A 26845-nucleotide genomic window follows, 5' to 3' on the forward strand; every position below is an offset into this window, starting at 1 on the left:
GTTACAGAGCCTTTTCTAAAATACATAAAAGAATGGACATGTATGTGTGAGCTACATGTGGCGGAAGCACCTATTTTGCAATTGTTAATGTCTAAAATATCAACGGGGTCCGAACACTTGAGAAGCTCTTCAGATCTGCAGCAAAGGTAACACAGAAAGGAGCAGATCTCAACCAGGTCGTTCCAACCAGAAATTCTTTATTAACATCAAACACCCAATGAGGTCCACGTTTTGCGCAAAAAAGGGCTGCTTCAGGGGTATAACAGATTAAATATAAACACATAAAATAAAAACAAGTTACTTAAAAATATATGTCATCAACATAACAATATATATAAAAACATTAAAAGAGTGTGGGATCCAGGAATCAATAAGTGCATACTACATTTTTTATCTACATCAACCAACTTCAGGCCCACACTTTTAGAAATTATGCACAAAAATATCAAAGATTAAACAGTGCATTGTGTTCCCAACAAGTAAGCAAAGCTTAGAGGTAGTGCTCTCAAAAGACAAATAAAAGCAATCTGTGCCAGGCAGACAGGCAGCAGCAGAAAACCAAAGAATTATTTTAATTACTAGTAAATCAGGCCCGTTTCTGACACAAATGAAACGTCCTCGGAGTGTGTATGTTTGAGAGAGTGTGTGTGAGACTGACTGTGTGAGAGAGAGTGAATGTGCGAGTGTGTGTGTGTGTGTGAGAGAGAGAGTGAATGTGCGAGTGTGTGTGTGTGACAGAGAGAGAGTGAGACTGGGTGCGAGTGTGTATGTGAGAGATAGAGTATGTGTGTGAGAATGAGAGTGTGTGCCATGGGCCCCTCTCCCTCCCTCTGAGTTCCAGGGTCATCCCCCCCTCCCTCCCTCCGATTTCCAGGGTCCTTCCCCCTCCCTCCATCCGATTTCAAGGGTCGCCCCCTCCCTCCCCCCCCCGAGTTCCAGGGTCACCCCTCCGAGTTCCAGGGTGGCCCCTCCCTTCTTCCCTCCCCCCCCGAGTTTCAGGGTTCCCCTCCCTCCCAGTTCTAGGGTCATAGTCCCTCCCTTCCAGGCGCACTCGCTCCAAATTGTAAAAATCATCTTCACACGAAAGCAGCGTTAAAAGGTGTGCAGCCTCGGCCCTTCTCTCTGTGTTAGCTCTGGTCCCGACCTCATTGCGGAAACAGGAAATGAGGGCGGGACTAGAGCTAACAGAGAGAGAAGGGCCGAGAGTGCACGCTGGTGGCGGCGATCTGGGAGGCGTGGCGTTGCGGTGAGGGCGGCAGGGGCGGGGCCTCATGCTGGTGTCGTGCTGTTGGTCAGTGCTGCGGTTGACGTACTCGGAAGTACGTGACATTGGTTCAGTAGGTGGAGCCTTACAGAGCGCAGGAATGCTTCAGCCATGGAGTCAGCTTCAGAACGTTGGAGGTGCGTTTTATTAGATAGGATACCTACAAAGGTTGGGATGTCCCAATATTTATATTTCTACATTTGAAAAAAATATTCTCAGTACTACATAAAAATCAAAAAACAAAATAATTTTAAAATCACCTAAAGCTATATAAGAACAGTGCTCTGTGAAAGAACCAGTGATGTAAAAAGCAGTATTAAATCACCAGCAAAGTCCTGTTTACTTTGAAGGCCAACAGTCTCAAAAAAAAACAAAAATGCTAAATATAAATAAAACATTGCTTTAAGGCTACAAAGTGAGAAGGCACAGCATCATTGCTTAGTAATACTCAGCAAAGGCGCATTCCCCACGGGACCATAAGGCAGCTGGGGCTGCTGTTGTCACAGAGATGCTTTTTGTTTCTTTGCTTTATGTTCCATCCTGTCTTCTGTTATCTGTGAATTGTAGTTCTGTTCATTTTCATTTTTAAGCTGTTTTTTAATTATGTAAACCGTTTTGTTTGCTTGATGGAAAGGCAACATATCAAGTATTTTTAAACATTAGTCTAGGGAATTGGCTAGGAACCCCTAAACTGTGGCTCTAATTCTTATCCATACACTAAGCTGTATAAATCAGCAGAGAGAGCATGGCAGAAGATCCTGAGGAAGGCAGGTCAATAAGGAGGATTCTTAGCACTCTTTAGCCACATACAAAGCTCCAGTGCTTAGTTTCTCGCCCTTTATTTTCTGGCTGTAAACTGCTCTGTAGCCTATTTGGGAGAGAGCATCTATAAAACTGGAAATATAGTTTCTCTTCTAGCTTCATTGTCTGGATATTTTATTTTTCCAACCAAACTGGTTTAATCTTTTTGCCACTTTCTTCATTGTATTTTCTGCTCTTATCATCTCCCCCATTCATACTCCCAGTCCCCAGCAGATAACCTAATTCTTACATCCCTACTCTCTCCTGCATGGCAACTTTTCTCTTCTGCCCCCCCCCCCCAAGTCCCAAGTTATTGCACTCTCACTTAATCCCCAGCCTCAGGGGTGTGCCGGTAAATTTTAACAATGGGCATTGCATCCAGGCATAACCAGCCCTGCAATTTGGGGGGGGGGGGGCAGGGGTGGATTGACGGGGGCAACTGCTGTTTCTAGTTTCTCTCTCCCTCCTTTTGCAGGCACGCTAGGCATAGGGTTACCATATTTGCCCTAAGAAAAAAAGAGGACACATGCCCCCGCCCCCTGTCACACCCCTTCCCGCCCCCACCCCGCCCCCTATGCAGACTTCAATGGAAGCCTCGCGAGCTGGCTGCCGCTTGAACTGTTAGCAGCAATTTTGAAGCGGCACAGGGAGCAAGACAGTCTGTAGGTGTGCCAGGCAGGGAAAGAGGGGCCTCTCTTTCTGCCCTGAAGAGGTCACTAGACCACCAGGGCACCCACAGTAAGGTAAAGGAGGAGGGGAGGATAGGACACCCTGAGTACGGCCAAGCTGTCTGCCCTCCAGCCTGCCCGTTCATCCGCAAATCTGGCAAACGGGCAGGCTGGCAAACCCCACCCGGATGCCTGGCCGTGTTCTCAAAAAGTGGACATGTCCAGGTAAACTGGACATATGGGTGCTCATTTTTAAAGCACATAGACTTACAAAGTTCCATAGTAACATACATAACTTTGTAAGTCTATGTGCTTTGAAAATGAGCCTCATGGTAACCCAACTAGGGAGAGCCATGATTTTATGTCAGATTTCAAGTTTTTGAACAACTGTTTGCCCCCATTTGCATGGACAAAAAAAACCCACAAGAAAATGGAGGTAGACCAATAACGTTGAAACACAAGGGTTCGGCTTTAATTGACATCTAAAAGCACAACAAACAGTAATGTTTAACGCAGGATTCAATGAGTCCAAAAAGAAATAACAATTGTGGCACCATTTAACCAACCATGGAATGGTGACTTTAAAAGAATGCAGCAGTATATCAACTGCACAGGAACAAATGAAGTGTAAAACAGAGACCTGCAGGGGAACGGGATTCCAGCGGGGATGGAAGCAGTTCTGCGGGGATCCCGTGGGGACAGAAGCAGTTCCTGTGGGGTTCCCGTGGATAAAGAGGCTAGGGCTCTTCACCTTGGAAAAGAGACAGCTAAGGGGAGGTATGATAGAGGTCTATGAAATAATGAGTGGAGAGGAATGAGTAGACATGAATTGCTTGTTTACTATTCCAAAAATACAAGGCCTAGGGGATCATATGCAACGAAAACTACTGAGTAGTAAATTTAAAACAAACTGGAGAAAATATTTCTTCACTCAACGTGTAATTAAATTCTGGAATTTGTTGCCAGATAGTGTGTGGTAAAACAGTTAGCTTCCAGGGTTTTAAAAAGGTTTCAATAATTTCCTAAAAGAAAAGCCCAACTGTGCCCAGAGTTAATGGAATACCCGTCCCATGGGTGCTCCGTGTCCAGAATATGAATCATGTGTGTATGATCTAGAAAACAATGAAAAAAATGGGTTTAAAAAACTCCTGTCATCACTGCTCTAGAAATATACAGAGCTCAAGGTGGGGCACACGACAGAAAGAGCAGACTACAGCACACAACTGTCAGCCCACCCTGACACACATACCTGTTTCCTCTTCATTTTTGAGATCTGTTGTAAAAGCTATCAAGTTAGGACAGGACCAAGCACACACCAAAGGGATAGAAGGACAGTGATTGCTTCTGGCTGGTGTATTCTATTTATCCACTCACAGACATAAGCTACATCCACTGTGCAACTAATAGACAGAACTAGGGTGAGGAAAGGATGAGTGCTGAGTTGGTACTGCCTGGCAGGTGAAAGCCATTCTTAACATGGACTTACTTGGGAAAATCCACTTCTTATTTCTAGGCTAATGCAGCATTGGGGGTGCTGAATTTTTTTTTTTACAGGTGATGCAGCATTCCCCTCCCTCCCCTCCCAGTTCCAGGCCCCCCTCCCTCCCTCTGAGTTCCACAGCCCCCCTCTCCCCCTCTCCAAGTTCCAGGCCCCTCCTGCCTCCTCTCTCCCTCCCTTCTTCAAGTTCCAGGGTCTCTCCCTCCCCCCGCCCCATTATACTACTACTACTACAACAACAAATCATTTCTACAGGGTCTCTTCCTCCACCTTCCCTACAAATTAGTACTACTACTACAACAAATCATTTCTATAGCGCTAAAGCCAGGTCATCATAGTTGATCTAGTTATTATCTTACCTCCTCGGCTCACTAGCTCAGGTTGCGGCGGCTAAAGGGCAGCAAGGCAGGGCCAGGGCACACACAGACAGATCTCACCAGACCGTCCAGACGCTGCAGCCTGCTGCCTGCCTGGCTCGTCCGTCATCGACTCAGTCAGTTATGGCGGCGGCTGCAGGCGGAGAAGGTGGCAAACTGCAGTAGCAGCAGCGTGTGTGCAGGATCATCACGTCATCAGCTGATGCTGATCAGCAGGCAGGCGCTGGCTGGCTGGCACGCACACGTAGCCTGCCTGCGTCGGCCCACGCGGCGCCGCCGTGCGTGCATCAGAGAAGTCAGGCCACTCAGGTCACGGTGGGTGATGGTGGGTTGGACTCGGAGATGATGGGGAGATCAGACGACAAGTCATGTGATGACCCCGGCGATGGGAAACCAGGACAAATCTAGGAACTACTGAAATCTGCCCGGACTCCCGACGGCGTCCTAAAAAAGAGGACATGTCCGGGGAAATCTGGACGAATGGTAACCCTAGCTAGGCATACCTTTGCTGACAGGGATGCCAAGCCCTACCAGCCAATAAATGGACTGCCACCACTCCCCGCTGCTTGTTTCTGGCTCTGAGCAGCATGCTGGGACTTCTCTCACATGCTGGAGAAGTCCCAGCCTGCTGCTTAGAGATGGAAACAAGGAACAGGAAGAAGCAGCAGTCTATTTACTTGGCTGGCAGGGCTCAGCATCCCCACCAGCAAAGTAAAGAGAATTCAGGAGGGGGCCCAAGCCCACATTTTGGGAGACAGTTGTTAAAGTAGCCATTGGGGGGGGGGGGTACTTTATCATCCAGCTCCCAAAATTCTGAAAAACTAAACAAACGACTCTTTCGAGTCCGCGAGAACCTGCTCCAGCACACCACTGCCTAGCCTGAACCTTACTTATCCCCCATCAAATCTCTATCTACTCTTTCCATGCCACTTTCTCTTCGTTATCCCCAAGTTCTTACTATGTTAATCCCCAGTCCTCATTCAGCCTCCTTGCATCCAGTTCCAATTCTCTGATCTTGCCTTCCTGGGCATCTTTGCCCCCTTTCACATCTTTCTTTACCGATTCACTACCCTACCAAGAAGTCCTTTTGTCCTAAGACCTCAGTCCCCAATCACAATCCCAAAGTCTGCAGCCATACAGTAGTAGAGACTGAGGAATAAAAACTGTTCTTTTTGAAGCAGTTCTTCTTTTTTTTTTTAATTTGTTTATTCACAAGCAGCAAATAACCAACAATGCTCAAAAGGCACCAGAACAAGATAATGCAGAAGTTGAGGCAAAACGCAAGCACTGACACAAAATAGTACATCATATGATACATGTCAAACTGTACTACTAAGTCTAGAAGAGCTGCTTGTCATTTTTCTATATTACAACCAAACAGAATAAAGCCTCCCAACCTCCCTCCCCTCCCCCCAAAAAAGATAACTACCCCCCCCCCCCCGCCCCACCCCATGTCCAGGTGCTAAAGCGTTAAAGACTGGGCAACTAAGCAGAAGTTGGACCAGAGTCACCAGCTCTAGAGGTATCAGCTTGCGCACATCGCTTCCAAAGGTCCTCTACTCCGGGGGGGGGGGGGGGGGGGGGGGGTGACTTCTGCAACTGTGCTGACAGGCGCCTGCTCTCCCACTCTGCCCTTTGCCTCACACTGCCATGCCACTGCCCCAAGGATGCGACCGACTGGCGAAACCCAGGCATGAGAATTGCTTTCTTAGCTAATATCAAGCCCAGCAAAACAAACTTACTCTGTCGGTCATTAAGACCTTGTCGCAATAGGTCCGCATCTGATCCCATAAGCATCACCCCATACGTCCACTCAAGAGAGTCGTCCAGTACCTTCTCCAACAGTATAGTGACCCCAGGCCAAAACTTCCGGAGTTCCTTGCACTCCAAAAAGCTGTGAACCAGTGAGCCCCTACCCTGTCTGCACCTATCACATTCATCAGAGACCCAGAGGCCCATACTTTTCCCCTTGCTTCTAGTAATGTATGCATTATGCAGGATCTTGTATTGGATTTCCTGCAGTCCAACATTAGGGGTCACCCACACAGTTAAATTGAAGCACCGCGATAGCTCTCGCATCAAGACCTCCACTCCCAACCGTCCACTCCATTCTGCTGCTAGTGTCATGAAAAAGGGAGAAGGCCTATATTCTTTGCTCAATTTATACCATAAGGAGAGCTTATTTTGTGTAGCGGGTAACCTCAAAAAGACTTGATCCAGAGAAGTAAAAGTAAGTTCCTAGTCAGGGGTGGTTTCAAAGAAGCGATGTAATGCCGAAGCTGTAGGTATGAGTAAAAATGTTTCTGTGGGACATTCCAATTTGCCTGACATTGCCCAAAAGATGGACACCCTCCCTGGCCCAAGGTAGTAATCTGACCTATGTATCTACATCCCTCCTTTTCTCATGAATCAAACGGGGATTTCTCCTGTCCGGGCCTGAAATTGGGATTATTTCACAGTTCCAAAAAGGGGGAAGACTCCCTTGCACCGCCCATCTTAGATCTCCACCAATTCCATGCCATTTTCAGCATATGAAGCATAGGGGTTAAGTGCAACCTCCTGCTCCTGCAATGTATGGCATTAAATATGGAGACAGTGGCGTCAGGGGTTCCCCACACCTCCTTTGGGGCATACTTAACTTGCCCAGTGTGTAATTCATGCACCCAACGCAAGACTGGAGTGACATCATATAGGCGAAGATCTGGCAAATTAGTCCCCCCCTTCTCTCAGTCTCGTATAAGCGTGTTGTACCCTATTCTAGCTCTATGAGCTCCCCATATGAAGGAAGAAATTACCCCTCAAAACTGTGCTTCATCTTTATGCAGTACCCAAGTGGCATCATTTGTAGAGGATATAACAGCTTAAGGAGGAGCACCATCTTGACCAGTGCACTTCGTCCCAGAAAAGAAATAGGGAGGTCCCGCCAGCGCTGACATAAAACCCCAAATCGTTTCTATTTTCTCTCTAACGTTTTTCACATACATAACATTGACATCTGAATGGAGATAAACCCCTAGATATTTTAGCGGCCCAGCAGACCATGTCAAGGGAAAATCAGGCATTTGCTTACATGAACAGTTAGTAGAAAGAAAGCACAAAAAAACAGCACAAAGGGCCTTTAAAAACGAAAGGGAACACAATTTTTTCATTTAAAAAATCCTTTAATAGTGAATTTTGATTGAAGAAAGACCCGACACGGGCCGTGTTTCAGTGCCACCGCACCTGCGTCAGGGGTCTGCTGGGTTCCAACCCCGTACCGGTGTACAGACTAGATGATGTTCCCTGATTGGATTGCTGAATACTGCCCCCTCTGACTTTTCAAAATTTATTTTTAACCCCGAGAAAGTGCCAAAGGGTTGAATGAGTTCTATCAAGATGGGGATCCCCTGGGACGCCTGTTCCAAGAATATCAATATATCTGCGAAAAGAATGATTTTGTATTCATCTGGCCCAATTTTCACTCCTTTCAGCTCACTAATCTGATGTATTTTACTGGCTAGGGGCTCTAATGCGAGGACAAATGGCATGGGAGATAGAGGACAACCCTGGCGGGTCCCCCTTTCCAGCTGAAATGTAGAGGTCAATCTTCCATTTATGAAAATCTGTGCTGTAGGGCGTTTATATAGTGCCCGGATGCCAGCCAGAAATTCTCCCATCACTCCAAATTGTGGAAGGACCCAGAATAAATAGTCCCAGAGGATCTTGTCAAAGGCCTTTTCAGCGTCCAAGCTAGTAATAATTACATCCCCCGGGAGACCCCCCTTCACATTTATGGCCCGCAGAGCTCATAGAATATTGGTGGACGCATATCTACCAGGGACAAAGCCCGTCTGATCTGCGTTAATCAGTCCCGGCAGCACTTTCCCAAGTCTAGATGCCATAATACTAGCAAAGAGTTTGATGTCCTGATTTAGTAGCAATATAGGGCGGTTCGAACCCAGTTGTTCCATGTCTCTTCCAGGCTTGGGGAGTACCACAATGGTGGCATGAGTTAAGGATCCTGTCTGCTGAGCCGGATTACATAGGGCCTGACATAAGTCTCCAAAGGGGCCAATTAGATGGGATCCCAGTATCTTATAATATTCTGAGCCCAGCCCATCTGGGCCCGGCGCCTTAGCCAGCTTTAGCCTTTTAATTGCCTGCTGTATTTCCTTACCACCAAAAGGGGCATTAAGAGTGGCCAGCTGTTCTGCTGTAAGGACTGGAAAATGTAGGTTTTGGAAAAAGGCTTCCCACTTCTGCCCATCACAAGCCCCCATATCATATAAAGATTTATAGAAGTCTACAAAAGCTTCCGGTATCTCTCCCTGCTTGGTCAGCCTGTTGCCAGGTTTAGATTTTATATGGGCAATATGCTTTTTAGCCGTGCGGGTCCGGACTAAGGTGGCTAAAAGCTTCCCTGCTTTATTTCCCCACCTATGTAAATTATACTTATAAAGCTGGATGTCTCGCAGAGCCTTTTGATTAAGCACTTCATTAACGTGTCTCTTTATCCTTCCCCTCATGACTGCCTTACCTGCTTCCCAAAACATTACAGGGTCAACGTCCTGGGGATTGTTCTCTTGTAAAAATTGGGTCCATGCCTCTCCCAGAAATGTATGAAAGTTAGCGTCTTGATATAATGTGGGGTTCATACGCCACCCTGTTTGTCAGGAGTCCCGGCCCAATCCTAGGTCAACCCACACCAGTTTATGGTTTGAAACTGTACCCTGATCTATCCCAGAAGCTCGTGCTGACAGTAATAGTGACAAGGGGAGCAAAATGTAATCCAGTCTAGCGTGTACCTTGTGTACGTGGGAATAAAAAGTGTAGTCATAATCATCCGGATGCAGAGTCCGCCAAATATCTAGCAAATCCAACTCCCGCATAAGGAAACTGACACCTCTCACCTCCATCCCCTTCGGCCTGGTCTTGGGTGGCTTGCAATCAATCAAAGGGTCAGCAGTTATATTGAAATCCCCCCCCTAACACAAGCTTATAATCGTTTATAGCAGCTAAAGAGGCCAGCAGCGTGGAAGTAAACTTATGGGAGTATATATTTGGGGCGTATATCGAACATAGAGCCATCTTAACTCCTTGTATAATTCCCATCCATATTACATAGCGGCCTTCTGGATCTTGTACTACCTTGTGCCTAACACATTCTAAGGATTTATGGATAAGGATGGCCACTCCTCGCTGCCTGTTGCTGTATGAGGCAAAGGCCAACTCTTCCACCCAATCTTTCTTTAACTTGCTGAGTTCAGCGACCGAGAGGTGAGTCTCCTGGAGCAATAAAACATTCGCTTTGTAGTGCTTGCTATATTGGAGAATCTTTGTGCGTTTTACAGGTGAATGAATGCCATCAACACTGAGAGTGGCTATCCGCATATTACTCATCCCTCCGCCTGAGCGCATTAGCCCTGTGGTCAGTACATCTAACATTTGCCTGAGGGGTGGCGTCCCAGCCAAACCAGCCCCCAGGGCACCGCAACCCAGCCTGCAGTTCAAAAACACATACATTCCCCCAAACACAGGGAATTCTAATTTCCCACCCTCGCATCCCTTCCCCACTCCCCTTACAATCCCCCAAGATTAAACAAACAAAAACTTCAATCCACACATTCAATCCCAAACACAAACACCCACCTCCCCGACATTCATCCCAAACTTCCCCCTCTAGCCCCCCGCAGAACCCCCCCCGAGCACATACTGCTACACCTATCCCACCAATATTAGCCAGGCCCCCCTCCTCCACCCCTGACCTCCCTCTCGAATCCCCTATTGTACTGTGCAGTATAAACAAAATGCTTCGCAGGGAGACAGCAGGATATAACTCGTAAGACCTAGACCAAAAGCAAACCGGCCCCCAGTCACTGTCCCTGCTCACTGCGTTAGCAGTCAATCTGGCATTTGGGGACAGTTCGCAGCTCACACTCCAACATCAGACAGGCATATTCGAAAGTCAATCTCAGTTGATAGACGGCAGAGCCACAGCCGCACACTAGGGCGCCCAAAACCTCAGCAGTCACAGCATCGACGACTCATCAGGAATCAAATAAGCGTTCCATCATCAATATCACACTCAACATCGTCCCTGTGTCACACTGCAGGCTAGCATCACAATCAATGCTTATATCCTTTATAAAAATCCCACGTATGTAAATCAAGCAGCTCCCATGAACTTCTTAGGAAAGCTGTTCTAAAAAGGATTTGAGCTCCTCTGGTGTCTCCATATACTCTGTGCTGTTCTCATGCACCACTGGTACTCGAGCTGGATATTGCAGAGAGAATCTGACCCCTTTAGTGAACAGCTGGGAGCAGTATGGCGATAACCGTCTGCACAGCTCCGACACCCTCGGTGAGAAATCCAGGAATAGTATTAGCTTAGCTGCTTGGTATATCACTTATTTAAGCTGCCGAAACTTAGACATGGGTAAAAAAACCAGGGTCTACTATGGAAGAAGGAAATGAGGAAAAATATGATCCAGACCAGGCAAATTTACTACATGCCCAAGATATTATTGTAATAAAACAACAAAATATTTTTTGTAATAGTGGAGAGATTTCAGAGTTTAAACTCACCCAAACGAGGCTACACCGAGGTGATTTACGCCTCTAAGGGGTGGACAAGTTTCTCGATCATAGAACTTCTCCACTAATTTTTATTTCTTGTGAGCAAAAACACCCTCATGTGCTCATATGTAACATAAACTTGTTCAATATTTTAAATTATCTGGATCAATTCCCTCATTGACTCCGTCCAAAGTCATTGCACCTTCATCAACTACAAGTGTTCATATATAGAGAATATCTCTCTTAGTTTTTTCTTATACCAATTCTTTTTAAAAAATATATACTGATGTGCTCAATAACATCACATTATGATGTAAAATATATAATAATAATGTAATCAAATATGGCACTTAGCGTAAAGGCCGATGATCCACTCCTGGGCTGTCTTCAATCCGTGATAACAATGTCTAATCCCATATAGTGATTCGTCGCCTCAATACCTTCACAAAAAGCAAAGCGTGTGTGCTTGAAAAATATCCAAAACTAAAGCACTCAAACGCTGTTGTTTTCCACAATAAACCACAGCGAGTTCGACTCTGCAGGGGTTCGTATTCACTACTTCAGGAACTCAAAGTATGATTATACAAAATGGAGCTACAAAAAGTGCCGCTCTGGAAGCTATCCAAACCTTTTTAAACCCTGCTAAGCTAACTGCTTTTACTACATTCTCTGGCAAATAATTTCAGAGTTTAATTACACGTGTTTGAGGCCCTGGGTCAAAACCCTTCATCCAATACACAGCAAGATATGCGCTTAATTACCCAACATTCCCTGCACTTCTGCAGAGCCAGTCTCACAGTCACCCCCAAGATTTTGTGGCTTATCCCATAAGACTGGCTTTAGAGAATCTTAAGCTGAAGTTTGCCTGAACTGGCCCATCAAGTTTCTAGGGAGGCTTAATCTCCTCAAGCCTCTTACACAGGGCACCTATGTACTTGCCTATATAAGGTGTACTGTATCTCTATTTTGGCTAGTCCAAATTTTGTTGCATATTTTGGTCTGATGCCCAACTTACTATGCACAATAATGGGGCATTTCTGAAGCACTGTGACAGTGTGCCAGTGAAGAAAATGCATCATACATATTATTTATAGTTTTTCAATTACATCCAAGACAAAAATCTTGTACAGAATCAAAGAAATACCATAAGGGAATACAGAAGAAATAGCCAACTTTAAAGGGAAAAATCCCTAAATTATAAAGTCCACTACACTGTGGCGGACACAGAATTCAAGCAACTGTGAGGCAAAATAGCACAAAAAGTCACTATCTTACGGCTCTGTTTACTAAGCCCATTTCATTCCTATGGGTGTCTCTATCGTTAGAGCACGCTAAAAGGTTTGCGTGCCTACAGTGCAGCTTAGTAAACAGGGCTATTAAAATAAGCAGAGAGCAGCTTAGAAACTCTTACTATTTACCATATTAATGGACTTCAAACTTCAGCTCTATTCTGAGAACTGGATATGACTTGTCTGCTGCTGATGAAAGCAGTTAACTGCGAAGGGTCAAAAAATACATACTCGATTGATAGAAATTTAATTATGCATTTACATAGATATCTAAGGAAAAACAGTGCTCCAATTTGAAGGACTCCAGGTTTCAGCAAGAGAAACCGTTTTCTCCTTCTCTGGGTCTCTTTTCTTGAAAAACATACAAAGTAGACAGTCACGATCAGAAACCAAAGCCAAAGTTAACACCAAGGTAGCCAAGGATACTGATTCAGTTCCAGAAGTCTCTAGTATTTAAGAAATATTCAAAACATCAAAATCAGGGACTTCCTCCCCTTGAGGTGTGTCTTTTTTTTTTGTGGAAGGTAAATAACACATGCAAGATATTGGGGGTATGGATTCCTCCGGCACCTGTAGAATCTTTGATACTTTTGTGCACCTGTAGAATCTCGCTCATTTATTTTAAACATGTCTCTAGGTGAATTCAAAGGTAATTTAGGAAAGTTTACTACCCAAAGGTTACACAGTCTAGACTGTTTTGTCAAACTCTCAATTTCCCTCTTCATACTATTATTTTCATTTATAATTGATACATTAACCACTTGAAGCATTTTAATCTAAGCAGCATTTTCGGTGCCCGTTTGTTCAGCATGGGACACCTGCACTTGTAAAGCAGTCAACGAAGAGGCCTTACCCAACTCTGCAACTGTAGTCCAAATTGTCTCCAAAGAAAACACCGGAGGCCTCCGAGGGAAATCTTAGCAAGCTCGACAGCCTTTAGTCTGCTTCCAGCAGCTGTATAAGCCTGATCCAAACACAACATGAATCACAGCAAAGGTCGACTCAGAAAAGCAAAAAATTCTTTTTGTGATGCTAACTCCATGGGCTAGAGACACTGGCGTTTAGCTCCAGTCTCTGAAACGGGCAATACATCAAGAAGCAGTTGTGTATTTGGGGAGGGGGGGGGGGGAGTCCGTAAGTTGGGAGTGAACAAGATGTCAGACCCAGCGTCTGATGACTCACCTCCTGGTCGTGGCATCAGCTCAGCCAGAAGCTAACCGACTAAAGATGAAGTTTGGCTCTGACGGACGTTAAGTGTCCATTATTATTATTCCGCGCTTTCCCACATAATGCAGGCTCAATGCGGCTTACATAGTAATTTGAAATACAAAGTTAATAGAATTTTAATAAAACAGTAGTAAAACAATGTAAAGTTGGGCTTAGTAGTGTATGATAAGTTGAGCTAGATAATATATGACTAGGATAAAAGAGGGTAGACAGGATAGGATAGTCCATCAGACCAACAATTGGGTAAGATACTGGGGGCTGCAGTTCAGAGGGATAAACCCTCAGCCTCCCTTTCTTCTTCATCATGACAGATAGCAGAGCACCAAACTAAGCTGCAGTTGCCGTCTTGGCTCCTCCCCTCCCCCATAATACATATTTTAAGCAGATTGTATGTCAGGGTGGGCCAACTTTTGCTTTTATTGATTTAGTAGTAAAAAAAGGTCCGTTTCTCAAAGAAATGAAACGGGCGCTAGCAAGGTTTTCCTCGGAGTGTGTATGTTTGACAGAGTGTGTGTGTGAGAGTGACTGTGTGAGAGAGAGAGAGAGAGTGAATGTGCGAGTGTGTGTGTGTGACAGAGAGAGTGAGACTGGGTGCGAGTGTGTCTGTGTGAGAGAGAGTGTGTATGTGAGATTGAGTGTGTGTGCCAGGGGCCCCCCTCCCTCCCAGTTCCAGTGTCCCCCCTCCCTCCCTCTGAGTTTCGGGGTCCCAGCTCCAGGGCCTTTGCGGAAACAGGAAATGAGGGCGGGACCACAGCTGAGAAAGAGAGAGAAGGGCCGAGCCTGCACGCGTTTTACCACTGCTGTCGGCCGCCGTAACCCTGACTTGGTAAGTGAAGATGACTTTTCAAAATCAGAGGGAGGGGGCCTGGAACTGGAAGGGAGGGAGGAAGGGAGGGTCGACAACACCCTCATGCATGTGACATCATGTTCCTTTGCCTGGCAACTGTGCAGCGTGCCCTTCCCTCTCACTGTTCCACCCTCGACGTCATCACGTTTTGACACGAGGCCGGGACACAGAGCGATGGTGACAGACTGATGAACCTTACGAACGCTTCACTTCAGTGTGCCACGGTCAGCTTCAGAACGTTGGAGGTGCAAATTATTATAGTAGATTTTTTTTTTACAGTGGGCCACATGTGTAGCTTGCCTATACCACAGATTGAGAAAAGGGATCCCATCTCAGCATTCCAGTTGAAGAGGAAGATGCTCCCTAATGAACCAGTGCTTCCCACATCTTGCTCTCACAGTTTGCTACACATTTTACAAATAAGTGCTTAGAACAAAAAAAAAAAATCAAGATTTTTATACTTTAACAAGGAGATAGCACAATAATAATAAAAAAAGAAAACAAATTAAGATCATGTGACATGTAGTTATTCAAAATATTTGTTCCAGTAAATAGATTCAAAAAATTAAAACAATATACTGTTCTACTGATTTTGATTTTTTCAATGACCACTTTATACCAGAGAAATAAACATTATATTGTTCTATTAATTTTGACATTCTCTATGACCACTATATACCAGAGAAATAATGTTATTGTTATATAAGTTTACTCTAGAGAACACAACCAAACAACATTTCATCTTTAAATCTGTATAATTAAAAACATGCACATTTTTAATACACTTATGACCAGATGTTCCAAAGATATTCTCCCATTTTATATTAATGCCTAGTACATCTGGCCCTTATTTATTTATTTAAAAAATGTATACACTGCCTACAACCTAGGCGGTTTCTATACTTAATTAAAACAAAATATACAAAATTTAAAAACAGAAAAGAGACATAACTACCACGCAAATCATCAAACAGGTAATGCTGCTCCACCAAAGGTTATAGAAGTACAATCTTATTTATTTATTTGTTACATTTATATCCCACATTTTCCCACCTATTTGTAGGCTCAATGTGGCTTACGTGGAGGGGCATAATTGAACGCGATCGCCCATCTCCATGGGCGTCTATCTCCGAGAACGGGTACGTGAAGGGGCGGGACAAACCGTATTTTCGGAAAAAATGGGCGTCCATCTTTTTTCCGATAATACGGTTTGTGCCTGGCAAATGCATCGGATTTCTGTGTTTTTGAGCTGGGCGGCTTCGTTTTTCAGCGATAATGGAAACCAAAGGCGCCCAGCTCAAAAACGACCAAATTGTGGGAGGGGCCAGGATTCGTAGGGCACTGGTCCCCCTCACATGCCAGGACACCAACCGGGTACCCTAGGGGGCACTTGTAGTAATTTAAAATAAAAAGTTAACTACCTCTGAAGTCCATAGCTCCCTTCCTTTGGGTGCTGAGCCCCCCAAATCCCACTGCCCACAATTCTACACCATTACCATAGCCCTTATGGCTGAAGGGGGGCACCTAGATGTGGGTACAGTGGGTTTTGGGGCAGTTTGGAGCACTCCCATTTACCACCACAAGTGTAACAGGTAGGGGGGATGGCCCTAGGTCCACCTGCCTGAAGTCCACTGCACCCACTAACAACTGCTCCAGGGACCTGCATACTGCTATGATGGAGCTGGGTATGACATTTGAGGCTGGCATACAGGCTGGAAAAAAAAAGTTGTTAAAGTTGTTTTTTTTTTTGGTGGGAGGGGTTAGTGACCACTGGGGGAGTCAGGGGTGGTCATCCCTGATTCCCTCTGGTGGTCATCTGGTCATTTAGGGCACTTTTTTGGGACTTGTTTGTGAAAAAATTGGGTCAAAAAAAGTGACTCAAATTCACGCTAAAAACGCCTTTCTTTTTTTCAATTATCGGCCAAGGACGCCCATCTCTCCTTGGCCGATAAACACGCCCCAGTCCCACCTTTACCACGCCTCCGACACGCCCCCTCAATTTTGGCCGTTTCCGCGACAGATTGCAGTTGAAGACGCCCAAAATCGGCTTTCGATTACACCAATTTGGTCGCCCATGGGAGAAAGACGCCCATCTCCTGATTTGGGTCGAAATATGGGCGTCTTTCTCTTTTGAAAATAAGCTGGATAGTACCGGATAGGCGTTACAGACTCCGGTGTAAACAAATACAAAGTGATGTGGTAAGATAAAGTTCATGTGGCACAGCCACACTAGGGAATCGTACAACGGAAGAGTTGTGTTATGTCCATTACGTTCTTTACTTTTGTTGTGTTGCAGAGATCAGGCATTTATGTTGGATTGGTAGGGTATGACTTTTTAAACAGGTTAGTTTTTAGTGTTTTACGGAAGTTTAGGTGGTCGTTCGTAGTTTTCAAGGCTTTTGGTAATGGGTTCCACAGTTGTGTGCTTATGTAGGAAAAACTGGACGCGTAAGTTGATTTGTATTTAAAGAAAGCTGCAACAAACAGCTGTGTCTTCAATAGTTTTTTTTAACTGTAGCACATTAGCACACAAATGAACTTGTCCAGGAAGTGCATTCCACAGCTGAATACCTGCAACTGAAAAGGTTGGGGATCTAGTATCTGCATAATGGACTTTTGCCACTAGATCTAATGGTAACAGCATGGTGTACTCTGATTCCAAAGGTCTTTTCACACAATAAGCACACATAATTTGGGTTAAGTAAAACGGCACAGACATATACAAAGCTAGATGTATCAAGGATACCACTTTGTATTGCACTCTATGGAACACCATACTTTAGCTGATAATTCAATGAACCCTCCCAAGAGACTGTTGGAAAGAAGAACTGTACATCATCAGCATACATGTGATAAAAAATCTTCCAACCATTCAAACACCTTGCCCAGCGATGCCATATGAATATTGAACAATAGCGCTGACAAGGCGGAACTCTGTGGCATCCTTCTATCTTAAAGAACCTCTTGGAGACACAGCTTCTCCGCTTCGCACACAAAATGATCTTCCCAAAAGGTAGGACGGGAACCAGTGATATACGTGTCAACTCACACCCAATTGCTTCAATTTAAATAATAACAAATTTAAATCAACAGTATCAAATGGCCCAGACACATCCAGAGAAACCAAACAAAAACATATATTCTTATCCATACCTTTCTGTAAAACATCCACAGTAGAAAACGGAAGCATCTCTACCCAATGTGCCTGCCTAAAACCAAATTGAAAGGGGTCGAGGCAAGCAACGCTTTCCACTAACTCTTCCAATTGTTTTAAAACTACTTTTTCAATCACTTTACCCAAAAAAGAAATCACTGATACAGGACGATAATTACTCAAATTCAGTGGATCAAGTTCCCCTTTTTTCAAGGGAGGTCTAACTGTCACTTGTTTACAACTGTCAGGAAATACACCATCCCACAAAGATTTATTAACTATCGATGTGACATCAGGTGCCACTGCAGTTGCCAGGTGGCATATCACCCCTGAAGAACAGGGTCAAACAAAGAGCGAGTGGGCATAACACCACAAACAACTGAAACAATCTTATTTTCAGACACATCATTAAATGTTGACCAAACAGAATTATGCATGACTGCAGTACCCACCACTACATTGGCATCTCCTTGAACCAAATTTCCCAAAGCCTCCAACTTATTAGCCAAAAATTCAGCATATAAAAGTAGCTTCACACTCCAAGCACTCACTTGAATCCGTATTGCCTTCTATCAAATATTTAACAGTATGTTATAATTCCTGAGGTCTATTTAAACACCTACAATCCTCTGCTTATAAAATTTATTTTTCTCTTCATCACATAGCCACAAATATTCAGTCAAAACTTAAACCTCTTAAAACTTTCATAGTCTTCAAAATCATTAGTTTTCCTCTATTTTCTTTCTGATTGTCTCAATTCACGTCTCACCTGGAACACTGGCTCTGTCCTCCAGGGACAAGCCCAATAATTTTTGCTCAACCGAATCTCTCTCAGGCAGTGGTGGCCCTACCATTAGGCCAACTGAGGTGGGGGCCTCAGATGGCACTCTTCTGAAGTGGCATCGCCACTGCCATTCCTTCCTTAATCTCTTTCCCTGAATTTACCTTTTATTTTCTTGTTTTTCAAAAGGCGGTGGCAGCGATTCTCATACACTTCCCTGCCGCTGGTCCCGGTCCCTTCTCTCTACTGTGGCCTGCCTTTCTGACATAACTTCCTGTTTCCTCAGAGGCTGGCTACAGTAGAGAGAAGGGGCTGGGGCCGGGACCGGCAGCAGGGCAGCCCATGGGAATCACTGCTGCCCTTTCAAAAACAAGAAAATAAAAGGTAAATTTGGGGAAGGGGGTTGGGGGGGCAGCGGAGGAGCCGGGATGGCAGCTCATTCCTCGCCTCAGGTGGCAGATTGTCTTGGGCTGCCCCTGCTCATAAAAGCTACCACATCAAGAGCCGAACTCAGTGAATCCTGCCACAACTCAACATCCCTGTGTACAGAGCATGATTCATTAATATGTAAATTAGGCAGCAATTCATTATACATGGCCTGCATCTCAAAATGCGGACACACTTTCAGTATTTTTCATATGCCCCTTTTCATTCACCGCCATACCAACAAACAGAAAGGAAAAAGATAACAAAAAATGATCAGACCATCCAACCAGTCTCACTTCAACATAACCACAAAAAAATCAGAACTAAAACATGACTAGCCTGGTGTGTAGCTGTCTGAACAACCTGTTCTAATGAAAAAAGCAGACAAAGAATAAAACAAGATCGATTCATCAGGGCCCATGGGCACATTAAAATCTTCCAATAAACACAGTTTATAAAAATCAATAGGTAAACCCATTAAAAATTGCAAAACCGGAAACCCATCCACAACAGTCACAGTTGATGGAAAGTAAACAACACAAATAACTAAGACTACATTCTGAATTACTAAATGTTCACCCAGCTCATTTACCTCAACACCTACCAACTTAAAATGTAGACAGGCTCTTAAAAAAAAAAAAAAAAAAAGAACCACACCACCTCCCCTCTTCCTAAAATGACAAGCTCACTCCTACTTATACCCAGCAGGACAACACTGCCTAACCACAACCAAGTTTGATTTAAGAAGCCAAGATTCAGATACACACACAGCATCATACCTATCCACACTCAACATATCATAAATCAATGATGTTTTATTCCTAATAGATTAAGCATTAATATATCCAAATTTCAACATACAGTCACTCATCCCATCCTTAAACAACACCTGTACCTGTTACAACTCCTAACAGAGGCTAAAGACCAATACTACCCATTCCCCATTACAACTTCTATAGCTGACATACCTAAGGCTCTTTAAAAATAATTCCCAAGCTTCACCCAAAGTGAACCTAACATTTTACTTACATCAACATGGTGTTGATTCATGTTCAAGATCTGATGGACTCCACTCTTCAGATTCTAGCATTTTACTGTTAAGCATTTAAAACTACATTATTTTTTTCAAATGAACTATAAAAGAGTTCACTAAGGGCTCCTTTTACGAAGTGGCGCTACCAATTAGTATGCACTAAATGCGAGGAAGTCCATTCAATTCTCACAGGCTTTTTCACATTCAGTGCTAATGTGTAGTGCCACTTTGTAAAAGGAGACCTAATTAATAGCAATATACAGGGTGAGGCAAAAAAAAAAAAAGTAACCTTTTAAAGTTTTTTTTGCTGTTTTCTTAGGAACCACTTGGAATTGTTTTTTGCGCATTCAAAAATGTTTGCACTGCAAAACTACCATTATCTGAAGAAAAAAATTGGGTACCAGCTTATTGTTAATGACATCACAGTGACATAGACTTTTGTCTGGGGAGCAATGTTGGAGGTCTATCACAAGCGCCACTCAGAACTGCAAACAATTGCCAAACTGAAGGAAGTGCTGCAGATGATCTGAGATAGCCTACCACAGGGATCAATAAGGCTGTTAAGAACTTCCCAAAGCAAATGAAGGACTGTGTTAAAGCTCATGGTGGATACTTTGAGCATTCACAAGTGACTGTGAAATTCTGATACATTAATTGTATCGTTGAATGATGTCATTTTACTGTGTTTTAGCCATTTAACACTAAAATGTCAGTAACAACAACATAGCTCAAGATACTTAAATGTTATTTAATAGTAATACGTAAGTATGATGTCTGTATATGTATGTAAAATCTCTCGTTGAAATTCAAAGTGGTTGCTGAGCAAATGGCAAAAAAAACTCTAGGAGGTTACTTTTTTTTTGCCTCACCCTGTACAAACTTAAATAACAGCACATTAATTAGAATATCTTGGTGAACCCAAACACCCGATCATTACCCAACTCTTAAGCTTCCAGCCTAAAAAACACAAGACTAACTTTGAAAATCAAAATGTGCACAGTGCATATGATTCAGCAAACCAGTCAATCAGAGCATTATAACATGTTATGAAATGATAGACAACAAGTTTTTCTGGATAACAGTGCCACTTAGTGGAAAGATAATGAAAGTGAGTTATGAGTTATAAACACTTGGACAAAACACTAGGAATGATGAAGTATCAGTGGATATTCCTTAACAAGCCAATGGCAATGCTGAGGAGAAAGAAAAAAGTTTGCATTGTCATGGAAACTGTACCTTGGAGGTCAGTTAGATTCTGGACAGGAACAGATACTTGACCCTTGTTGCATGAAACTACATCTCCTAGTAAACAAACAAAACAATCTTAGATTTAATGGGAAATATAATAGTTTCTTCACAGTAACATTTATAAATGCGTTGTTGCTGTTAACTAAGTTTTAACATGCTCAACATGTTAACACAAACTATTGTAAGAAGTTTGAGAAGCACATGTATTAAAATTTGTTTATATGTACCAATGCATTCCAAAAAAAAAAAAAAAATGCACACTTTTAAAAGATCTGCCAAATTTATTTGATAGCCCTGGCAAACTATTCGATCCTAAGACATTTTATTTCTGGTGTTTCATACTAAAAACCAGAATTATTTATTTATTTACGGTTTGCTTATATCCCACATTTTCCCCCACATGCAGGCACAATGTGGCTTACAAAAAGTTAAATAAAATCACAAAATAGGAAACTTAGAAAAGTATACAAGGCGGAGACAGGATGAAAAACAACTAACAGGGTGGATCAAGCAGGGAATCCTAACACAAATACAGTTTCAAATATTAAGATCATGCTTTCATGTGGTTGCCGTGCTAGTCCACTTGAAGTTTAAATTTTGTTTAATGACCTTTATTTACTTGCATTCTTAACATAATAAGCACTGAAACATCAAATAACTGATGACTAAAATATATGTGCTTCAACCAGTAGCTCTACTGCTGCTCTGAAAAAAAAAGAAAAAAGAAAAAAAAGCTCAGTCTTTCACAGAATCAGTCTACAAAATAGGTGTAAAACGTAGTGGTTTTAAAGGATATATTTATGAGAGTGTCTTGGGGAACAGCTGAAGTGAGAGGCACATCCTGATGGTACTGCACATGTAAGTAAAAATGTTCTTTAAATAGTTTAATTCTGAAAGGATTTCAGTTTCAATAAATGTTTTAAAAATAAATTCTATAGGAGAAAGTGACATCTTTGTCCAATATGGCCGTTAGTCCCGAAACGCTCTGCAGCCTTAGAAGTAAAAAGCATTTTTATACATGGCGTGTTGTAGCAGTTATATGCAAGAAGTGGTGAACTGTAACCTGAGGAATTAGCCTACCTGGGCAGTGATTCAGCTGGTAAAGAGCTGAGCAAGATGGCAGCAGAACATGTGTAAAATGGCGCAGAGAGCAGTAGAGCCCAGGTGTGCAAGCAGGAGGAGCAGTCACCGGAGCAGAGTCAGAGCAGCATACTGGAGGACATAGAGATGCAAGCAGTTATGGGGTTGGTTCCAAGAATTAAAGCACAGTTTAGAAGACTTTAAGTTGGAAATCATGGATAAGATTGGGAAACTGTGCAATGACATAAATGAGATTGGTAATAGGGTGGAGGAGATGGAAGTATGCATAGAGGAGAGGAACATGGTTCTGATAGTCATAAGCGGCGCATAACTGTAGCCTGGAGCAGTGAAAGACAGAATTAGAGGACATGACAGAAGACATGGAAACCAGGTCCTGTCAACAGAACCTTAGATTTAGAGGAATCCTAGAGATGGCTGAGTTTTTGAACTGCGTAGAATGTAGTTTAAAAAAAAATCTCTGCAGCAATTTTGCATGCAGCAGGAGTGAGCCCAGATGGTCTGAACATTAATAGTTTAATATACTTGATATACCACTCTTCTAATACCAGTCACAGTGGTTCACAATAGAACACTGAAGAAACAGAAAAGAACAAACAATATAGATCAATTTCACTTATACAGTCTACACGAACATACTATTCTCATTATTTTCAGAGGCTACCAAGTGACACTGCTAAAGGTCAGCCAACTGATTCAAACAGTTTTTGGAAAAAAAAAAAGTTTTTAGTTTCATTTTAAATTGGTCCAATGGGAACTGATTCTACAGAACAGGAGCATGCCAAAAAAGGCACTTTCTCTAGTAACTGTCAACTGAACTGAGTGCCAACAAAAAAACCCACTTTGTATCTAATTACGCACAATTGCTCTATGGCATGGATGAGGTAAACAATTCAAATATTCATTTAACACCTAACTCCAAGGATATTAGTGTTCCATTTAAATATTGTTGGATTCATCAGAAGCGCAACACTCAACCCTTAGGCAATAAGTTTAGCCATATCAGACTAGGGTGAAGATGTAATTGTCATTGATCCTTAAACTCACGATCTTATGTTTAAGGATTGATGACGATTACATCTTCACCCTAGTCTGATATGACTAAGTTTATTGCCTAAGGACTGAATGATGCGCTTTTGATGGATCCAACAATATTTAAATGTATGTGTATTTAAATGGGACACTAATATCCTTGGACTTAGGTGTTAAATGAATATATATACAAAATACATAACAAAACATTGGCAGACCTTAAAGTTCTAGCTGGAACACAGGGGCGGACCATAGACCGCAAATAAGGAGTCCCCCTACACAATACTTTATGCACTATAATCACAATATAACAGTTTACATTAAGATTGAGCGGGTCCATAGGGTGCAGGGGTCACAGCAAAACAATAGACCTCATGACATCATAGCCTTTACCATAAGTACAGTGTGCAGAAGAGGACTGCAACCAAGGCCAGGACCATTGACACATTCATTTAGGAAATCTATATCTATATCTATCTATAGGTTTTTTAAAAAATTGTATTTATTATTATTATTACATTTGTACCTCGCGCTTTCCCACACATGGCAGGCTCAATGCGGCTTACATAGTATCATAGCTATGTTATTTGAATGTTCTAATATATGCTTATTAGATATTCCATCACTATCATGCTTACATCGTATTGCATCTCTTTTATTTGAATTTCAGTGCTTTTAAATGTGTATATTTTTATCCTGTTTCATGGTAGTTTTATTATTAGGTTTAAATTTGCTGTTTTCAAGTTTTCCTCTTTCATTGTATTTATGTTTATACTTGTACAATTTTACTACTGTTATGCTGTGAACAAGATTGCAAGTTTGATGTTAAACTGTACCTACTGTACATTGCCTTGGGTGAATCTCTTCATAAAGGTGAATAATAAATCCCAATAAATAAATTTGGCACAAGCGACACTAAGGAGATGTGAGAGAAGCTCCTGACAAGCGTTTTTGCACCTCCCTCCCGATTTTTTTTTTTTAACATTACAGTTGGAAGCCGGGCAGCCCTAACGAGAGGTACAACCTCTCGTTAGCTTTCCGGTGGTTTTCCAGCGTTAGGGGCAAGCGGTAAACTTTGATGCATCTCATTTCAATAGGGTTTCTACACAATTTGCTCATCTGCATTCCGTTTTCGTTTGCTGCTACCGTCATCGGAAAAAGGCCTTTAATGCATGTCACGGTTTAAAACTTGTTCGTTAAAAGGTTGTAAAACGGTCGTTAAAGTTTAGTGCATCTGGCCCTAAGACTTGAATAGTGGGAGGAGGATTAGGTGAACTAACTGGTTTGTGGGGGAAGAGGGAATTTAAAATTGAAAGAGAGAGAGGGTAAGGGAAACATATTAATCCTGTTAATGTTTAAAATGTTGATGAGTGCATTTATCGATTGGGAAAAGAGAAGGGTAAAGAGGGGGGAGAGGATGGAATTAAAGTCGAACACCTGGGTAGGGGAGGTTTGGATAGTAGATGTGGGATGAGGAATGAAATGGAAGAAATTCCCAAGAACTTGGGAATTTCTTTTTGGAAGATGGGAATAGTCTGAGAGCTGAGTAGTTGGTGGGAAGGGGAATTACAACCTTTTAAAGGAGGGTCTGTCAAGAAAGGTGAGAGAGCAAACAGGGTCTGTGGGGGAAGGCATAGGCTGAGGGATAGAAAATGTAGGAATGCATGGATAGTAGTAGTAGGAATATATAGTCTGGGTTTGTGAATATGGCAGGAAGGAAATGGGGAGAGGGCACAAGTGAAGGTTGAGATGAATCAGGGAAGGATCATAAAAATTACTCTGAATGTGAAGGGGTTTAACTTTCTGTAGAAAAGGTGAATCATGTGGAAGCAAATGGAACACCCTAAGGCAGACAATGAGGGGCATAATCGAAAGGGATGCCCAAGTTTTCCTGAGCACGTCCTCGCAGGACGTCCCGGTGAAGGGGCGGGGAAACCTGTATTACCGAAACAAGATGGGTGTCCATCTTTCGTTTCGATAATACGGTCGGGGATGCCCAAATCGCGAAATTTAGGTCGACCGTCATCCTTAGAGATGGTAGTCCGTAGTGCACTGGTCCCCTGACATGTCAAGACACCAACCGGGCACCCTAGGGGGCAATGGAGTGGACTTCAGAAATTGCTCCCAGGTGCATAGCTCCCTTACCTTGTGTATTGAGCCCACCACCCCCCCCCCCCCAAAACCCACTCCCCACAACTGTACACCACTAACATAGCCCTAAGGGGTGAAGGGGAGCACCTACATGTGAGTACAGTGGGTTTGTGGTGGGTTTTGAAGGGCTCACATTTACCACCACAAGTGTAACAGGGTAGGTGGGGGTATGGGCCTGGGTCCGCCTGCCTGAAGTGCACTGCACCCACTAAAACTGCTCCAGGGACCTGCATACTGCTGTCATGGAGCTGGGTATGACATTTGAGGCTGGCATAGAGGCTGGCAAAAATATTTTTAAAAGTTTTCTTTTTGAGGGTGGGAGGGGGTTAGTGACCACTGGGGGAGTAAGGGGAGGTCATCCCCAATTCCCTCCGGTGGTCATCTGGTCAGGTCGGGCACCTTTTTGAGGCTTGGTCGTAACAAAAAAAGGACCAAGTAAAGTCGCCCAAGTGCTCGTCAGGGACGCCCTTCTTTTTTCCATTATGGGTTGAGGACGCCCATGTGTTAGGTACGCCCCAGTCCTGCCTTCGCTGCGCTTCCGACAGTTTGCTATACCGTAAATAGTTAAAAACATCCAAGCGGTTTACAGCCATAAAAATAATGAGGGAACAGAGAAGGTGTAATAGAACATAAGAAAACAGGTTGTTTTCAATGTTCTACTATGTACATAAGTACATAAGTAATGCCACACTGGGAAAAGACCAAAGGTCCTTCGAGCCCAGCATCCTGTCCATGACAGCGACCAATCCAGGCCAATGGCACCTGGCGAGCTTCCCAAACGTACAAACATTCTATACATGTTATTCCTGGAATTGTGGATTTTTCCCAAGTCCATTTAGTAGTGGTTTATGGACTTGTCCTTTAGGAAACTGTCTAACCCCTTTTTAAACTCTGCTAAGCTAACCACCTTCACCACGTTCTCCGGCAACGAATTCCAGAGTTTAATTATGCGTTGGGTGAAGAAACATTTTCTCCGATTTGTTTTAAATTTACTACACGGTGGTTTCATCACATGCCCCCTTAGTCCTAGTATTTTTGGAAAGCGTGAACAGACGCTTCACATCCACCTGTTCCACTCCACTCAATATTTTATATACCTCTATCATCATGTCTCCCCTCAGCCGTCTCTTCTCCAAGCTGAAAAGCCCTAGCCTCCTTAGTCTTTCTTCATAGGGAAGTCGTCCCATGTAGCTTCATGGAGTGTCCCCTAGTCTTTGTATTTTATGATGGAATAAACAACTTGCATTTAGCCATTTCACTCCATTCAGGATTTTATAGACCTCTATCATACCATCCCCCTCAGCCATCTCTTCTCCAAGCTGAAGAGCCCTAACCTCTTCAGCCTTTCTTATATATGAGAGTTGTTCCATCAGCTTAATCATTTTCACTGGCCTTC

The 26845-nt window shown here is 43.3% G+C and overlaps 1 protein-coding gene across 1 annotated transcript in view; it reads right to left on the reverse strand.

Annotated features, from left to right (window-relative positions):
• TBC1D5 (TBC1 domain family member 5) overlaps positions 1–26845 on the reverse strand; it is a 1081936-nt gene that overhangs the window by 83915 nt on the left and 971176 nt on the right. The window contains 1 exon segment of the mRNA XM_030202651.1: positions 21157–21222. Within this exon segment, the coding sequence (XP_030058511.1) occupies positions 21157–21222 (66 nt within the window).

Source organism: Microcaecilia unicolor, chromosome 1 (genome assembly GCF_901765095.1).
Source record: "Microcaecilia unicolor chromosome 1, aMicUni1.1, whole genome shotgun sequence".
Lineage (NCBI taxonomy): Eukaryota > Metazoa > Chordata > Amphibia > Gymnophiona > Siphonopidae > Microcaecilia > Microcaecilia unicolor.